This window comes from Myxine glutinosa, chromosome 12 (assembly GCF_964187855.1).
Source record: "Myxine glutinosa chromosome 12, kmMyxGlut1.1, whole genome shotgun sequence".
NCBI classification, from domain to species: domain Eukaryota; kingdom Metazoa; phylum Chordata; class Myxini; order Myxiniformes; family Myxinidae; genus Myxine; species Myxine glutinosa.
This window is the reverse complement of record NC_136272.1, coordinates 60,320,561-60,326,710: the sequence shown is the minus strand read 5'-3', so window position 1 is coordinate 60,326,710 and position 6,150 is coordinate 60,320,561. Positions and strand designations below refer to the sequence as shown.

Below are 6,150 nucleotides of genomic sequence, written 5' to 3'. Positions count from 1 at the left end.
GACCAATCACAGATGCTGTATCTGCAAGTGTCACAGAATTGGCCAATCACAGCCCTTGACCCATGCAGCTGAGCTACCTGGGCGTAGCAATGGCATGTTGCATGCACATTATTACTGGTGCAAGAGAAAAGATTACTTTGTTTTCGGAAGTTAGTTGGCAAAAATTCATCACAAGTGTTCATCAGTGGAAATCTACAGATACCAGAGAAGCTGAAATTGCACAAAATGCAATCAATACTTTTGGATTGGAGCTGGTTAGAGCACCAGAAATACTCGATGCCGTTCCCTGTCAAGCCAGGTATCATCGCAAGTGCTGCATGCGATACACCGACGAGTGCAAGATCGCGAGAGCGAGGAAGAAGCCTGCACTCGTGCCTCAAAGCAGTGACCAATGTAAGTAAATATATTCTTATATGTGATTATGTTATATTTTCAATAAAATGAGCTTATCCAGCATTACATCACCACTTTGAGTGTTGGTTTTGTTACGGATTTATGTGAATTTATGTGAATTACTATTCAGGTCATTGCTTATTAATGTGTAGTCGATTAAGGGTTGTTGTGATTAAAGGGTCAGGAGCCCTTCTGGGGAAAAGGAGACTGGAAACGGAAGGAGAAAAAGACACGAGGTCCGGGAGAAGCGGCGATCTTCCTCTTCCTCGCCGAGCTCCGACGCGAGGGGTATCGATATTGAGCAGCGTGGGGGACGCTGCGTTTGAAAGCCCGTCTGGCGCAAGGAGTTACCTGCGCGGGGTAATTACCCATTTACACGTCAAGTCGCCGTGGGTTCGTGCACAGAACCAAGCGTCCGGCACAGTTCGCCTCACCGTCTACAAGGACGCGTACGGGTCGCACCTTGGGCCTCGCGCGCGTTGCAAGCCGCGCTTGGTTTTGCCCCGTTGCTTGGCAAGGAGGTGTGCGCTGCAGCAGCTGTCCCCGGTACGAGACGTGCACGTTTGGAGCACGTCCGCCCGGGGTTCGTTCAACCGCCCGTGTGCGGAGAAGAGAGACATTGTGAGGGACAGTGACCCCAGTGGTCGTGAGTGGGGAAAGGGGGGGACACATATATAAGATGGCCATCTTTGTAATATTGATTGTTGATTGTTGATGGTTGTTGATTGCTCGGGGAATATATTATTGATTATTCCGGATCCTTGGTGTGGGGTTTCTTCTTGACCGGAATTCATATTGATTGCGTTACGAAAGCGTATAAACCATATATCTTTCGGGCGGGGTCCCTCCCACGGTCCGGGGGTCACCAAGACCAGGTAGTTACCGGGAGGACCACGTAACAGTTTGTTTGGTCTACAAAATGCAAAAGCACAATCCACCCACATGCCCCATGTACTGATATCTGTGTAGTGTTTATTTTGATCGTACAGTTCAGTGCTACTGCCAGCCCAGATTATTTTGTTTTGCTGCCCCACTTACTTCTGTGCTAGTTTTTTTAATTCTCTTTCAGAAATATTTTTGTTCCTACCAAGATTTATGGGATATACCCTGTAGATTTTAATTTTAGTTCCTGTTACGTTTAAATTTCATGGCTAACTAGGTACGGCATAAGTTAAGCTAGAGAGTAGAGTTTACATTTACCAGCCACCGTATCGTGCACATTCTATGGGTTAAGGTGGGTTTTCACGGGACACGCGAACGGTTCGCGAAGGATGCGAATGTCGAAAAAATGGCAAAGTCCAACATTCGTATTTTAGGCTCCAAAAGTTCGCCAAACATGCGTGGGGGTTCGGAAGCGTCGTCAATTGTTCGCATCCTGTTTCAAACATTTTTGAAATACCCGCCGAACAAAAAACGACTCCTGCGAACAATTGACGCCGCTTCCGAACCCCCGCGCATGTTTGGCGAACTTTTGGAGCCTAAAATACGAATGTTGGACTTTGCCATTTTTTCGACATTGGCATCCTTCGCGAACCGTTCGCGTGTCCCGTGAAAACCCACCTTTACCAGCCACCTGAAAATTTGTTCAGCTTGTTCTCTTATTCCTCCATGTATGAAGTCAACAATAAGTCATATCAATTTGTATTTATAGAGAAGTTTATATCACATATTGTTGACATCATACATGCAGGAATAAAAGAACAAGCTGAACAAATTTTCAGGTGGCTGGTAACGCATATAATGTTTACGGAGGCTGGTAACTGTCACCTCTATGTCTGACTGCAATGAAATATGAATTTTGTCACGAGTCATGTTAGGTAGCTCCACGGACCATCCTGTACACCTCATTATTCATACTGACAATGTTATCTGGATACAGGACGCTTGTTTGCCTTAGATAATCTAGACCTATAGATGTCAGAATTTCCTATCATACAACTAAAAATGATTTAATTATTTTTGAAGGGTGTGTAAAGTTGTAAACTGTGTATTTCTTTTTGTTTCTCATTCCTCATATTTTTCTTGTTTTCCCACTGCTCTCCCTGCTGGTCCCCTTTCTTTAATGCAGCTGATGCATCTGCTGAACATGACCAGGGACAAGACGAAGTGGCTCCCAAGATCAGACTTCTGCGGTCAAAGACGTCCCATTCCAGGGCGGCGGGCTCAAGATCCTCCCGTCTACTGCCAGTTTGCTGTCTCATTTGCAAGAAAGACAAGAACATTGTAGAACCACACAGCAGAAAAAGAAGAAAGGAACAGTTGGTTCATTGTGAGACTATAACAGCTGGTAAGCTGGTCACCCCAGCTGAGATGAGGAAAGATGAGGCCCTCCTCATTAACATCAGAGGGAAAGATGTAGTAGCCCTAGAAGCTCGGTATCATAAGACCTGTTTTAAGTCTTACACTAGATTTCTAAGCAAAAACTATGTGAAAAACCCCCAAGAGGTTTTTTTGTATGAGAAGGGGTATAAATGTTTTTTCCAAAGAGTTGTTGAAGAGAGAATTGTCAAAAATAGAGAAATTTTGAGGTTAACAAAGTTAAATTACTTGTTCAAGAAGTGTGTAGAAGAAGAGGAGGGTTTAGGAGTCATGGACGGCGAGAGAACGAGGCCATTTGGTTGAGTTCAAAGCATGTTTATTCGTACAGAACCCAGCACACTCTGTGAAGCCCGTTTATCAGGCAGCAATATATATACACATCATGCCGGAGCGTTTGCCTGGGAAAGGCGAGACCAGGCGTCCTGGGCGAGCCCTGGAAAGGCGAGTCTGGACATGCCCGGGCATCCTGGGCGAGCCCTGGAAAGGCGAGAGCGGGCATGCCCGGGCGTCCTAGGCGAGCCCTGGAAAGGCGAGGCTGGGCGTCCTGGGCGAGTCCTGGAAAGGCGAGTCTGGACATGCCCGGGCATCTTGGGCGAGCCCTGGAAAGGCGAGAGCGGGCATGCCCGGGTGTCCTGGGCGAGCCCTGGAACGGCGAGTCTGAGATGCCCGGGAAAGACGAGACCGGGCGTGCCCGGGCGGCTCGGGCGAGCCTGGGAACGGCGAGTCCGGGCATGCCCGGGAGAGGCGCGTCTGGGCCTGTCCGGGTGGCCTGGACGAGCCCGGCATGGTGATCGCTCCCTGGCCGCGTCCTCGGTAGGTGCAAGGTGATTGTGTATACCCAGCGGTAACCGCTACAAGGGCATGAAAATCCCATCCTACAAGACATACAGCCTTAAAAGAAGATTACTACAGTCATACCCATTCCTCAAATTTGTCAAGTCATCAAAAAGTAATGAAAGTGATCTTGTGTTTGTTGAGGATCTTTCCACAGCAGAGACTGCAGGGGAAGCAGTGAACGACTCATCGGAAAGTGCTGACGATACAGACACTGACCCTGATGTCAGAATGGGTGCTACAACCAGCAGGATTACAACTCAGATGAAATGTAGACCCCTGTACCACGCTGCTCTGGCACTGAATATTCCATTAAAGACAAATGTGATACCACCCCTCCACTGAAGTGGCCACCAAGTTCCAAGGAATTGACTCTACAAGCAGCACACAACATAGTTCCAGATGAGCTGTTCAATTTCCTGGCATGGACTACAGGCATCACAAGTGATTTCCCCCCACACGATTCGCGTGTAAATGTGGATGATTCCAGCAGTAAAAAAAATTGCATCTGTGTGTCAGGATATCATCAATCTTGGAATGAAAGGAAAGCGATTAATGCCAAAACATTCAGCTTTGGCAATGTCTGTGCGTCATCTTACCGGTTCAGCTCAGTTAATTGGGCTGTTGAATGGCCTGGGACATTGTACCTCAAATTCAGCAGGCCTAGAACACGATACAGCCCTTGCTGAGTTGCAGCGAGTTGCAATCTTAAAATTTAATGCTCATGTGTCTAAGAAATAGAAACAAAAGTGAAACATCCTTTCGATTTTTGAAGAAATTTGCACATTTGAAATGAGATGTGTGGCTGCATGTCCATGTATATACTCGTATGTACACTTTTATTTCCATACAAGTGCGATGTTTGTTTGAAACTACAAATACTTAGATAGGAATGTGGTAAACAGCCATAAGAGGTCGACCTGACAATGGTTCATTTTGTTGATGTCTTATTATCTTTAAACACAAATCTTGAAAGTTTATTGTGATGTTAGATAACAGGACCGTGTGTTAAAAATTGCTTTAAAGGGCAAGACTTGAAGATCATTACTGAATTCATTTCATCATGACTCGATGAAATTGACAAAGATTGCGTCATTGCGTAAATGATGACCAGTTACAAGCTAAACCTTGCTTTTAAATGTTCTGAGAAATATATAATGCCACATCATGATAAACATTTTGCAGGTTTTAACATAATATTATGATGTATGCTTCTTTTCAGTGATTAACATTATCATGAATTGATGATTTTTATAATGTCTTCAGCTTGTATTATTGGGTTCGAATCCCGGTCGATCGCTGAATTAACGCCAGGGGGGTTGACTCAACCTGTCATCCTTCCGAGGTCGGCTAATTGAGTACCAGTTCACTGGTAATTCCCTGTGTGTCGTAAAAAGGCGACAAACAGGGTTGGCGGCAGGAAGGGCATCCGGCCGTAAAACACTGCTTCAAAAAGGGGACCAACAAAAACAACAACAACCACGGTGCCCGAAAAAGGCCAACCCCCGCTTTGCGGGGAAAAATGGCCTCTAAAGGTTTTTTTTTTTTTTTTTTTTTTTTTTTTTCCTTCAGCTTGTATTAAAGACACCAACCAAGACACAAGTTACTCATTTCACTGTACGCAGTTCGTTTGTAACATTACATGTACGAATACTTAGATGTGAGAGGAGAGTGACGGAGAGAAAGGACAAAAGGAAAAGCAAGAGAAAGAGAGGGGAGGGGGGGGGGGGTGGGGGGTGGAAAAGCAAGTGCCTGTGTACGAGGTATGAAATCGGAGAAACAAAATTTAGTAATTGAAAAAACTGTAAAAAGAGGGAAATATTTTGTAATAAAGTATGAGCACAAGCGAGGATGGTACTGGATGTAAGTTTTTCAAGCAAACATTAAACTGGATGAACAGAGATATAAAATAAACAAGGGGTATGTTTTTTCTTCATTTAAACACGTGGTTGTGAGATGTTTGCATTTTAAACTCTTCTGTTTGGTGCAAAAGAGGACCGAAAAACAACAACAACCACAGTTCCCGAAAAAGGCCAACCCCCGCTTGCGGGGAAAAATGGCCTCTAAAGGTGGTTTTTTGTTTGGTGCAAAGATGATGGCGGTGGTGTTCCAAACTAGTTTACTACCCGCTATGAACTGCACTAATTTAACCATTGACGTCTCCCGTAATTCATTGTGTAAGACACCACAAAGACCCTCTTATCAACATTTTACATAATGTTATGGATGTGTTTATATAAATGGAGTCTTTTACGAGTATTTCTTCTGCCCATTTGTTACATTTCTGTGCTCTAAACCCACAGAAAATCCCTATGTGTCACCGTTGCTAGGGTAAAATTACCTTAGCAACCATTTCTATGTATTTCTTTGTTTTTTTGTGAAATTCTCAGTAACACTCAATTTTCAAGCTTGGGAACATTTGATTTTGGGTTCAGGCACATATGAGGAATATATTAAGGAAGGTTTCAAGTAGTCCCCAGGAGGAGACTATGAAACTCAAAAACTAAGCAGAAAGATGAGGTACGGCCCATGGTCTCTCATACTTCAAAACAACTCTGCATTGGAAAACATGGGGACAGGAATGTTGTGCTGTAAACAGTGTAA

The 6,150-nt window shown here is 44.6% G+C and overlaps 1 protein-coding gene across 1 annotated transcript; it reads left to right on the top strand.

The window, feature by feature from the left end:
* The first annotated feature begins 83 nt into the window (after positions 1-83).
* On the top strand, positions 84-5,254 carry LOC137437442 (uncharacterized). The gene is made up of 3 exons (XM_068131764.2): positions 84-393; positions 572-1,014; positions 2,462-5,254. Exons 1-3 carry the CDS (start codon positions 90-92, stop codon positions 2,618-2,620), a joined length of 906 nt encoding a protein of 301 aa, XP_067987865.2. The 5' UTR covers positions 84-89; the 3' UTR covers positions 2,621-5,254.
* Positions 5,255-6,150: the final 896 nt, after the last annotated feature.

Coding starts and splice junctions, on each gene's coding strand:
- LOC137437442 (XM_068131764.2), top strand. CDS start 90: ATGGCATGTTGCATGCACATTATTACTGGTGCAAGAGAAAAGATTACT. Junction 394..571: donor GCCTCAAAGCAGTGACCAAT/GTAAGTAAATAT, acceptor TTGTGATTAAAG/GGTCAGGAGCCCTTCTGGGG. Junction 1,015..2,461: donor GTGCGGAGAAGAGAGACATT/GTGAGGGACAGT, acceptor TCTTTAATGCAG/CTGATGCATCTGCTGAACAT.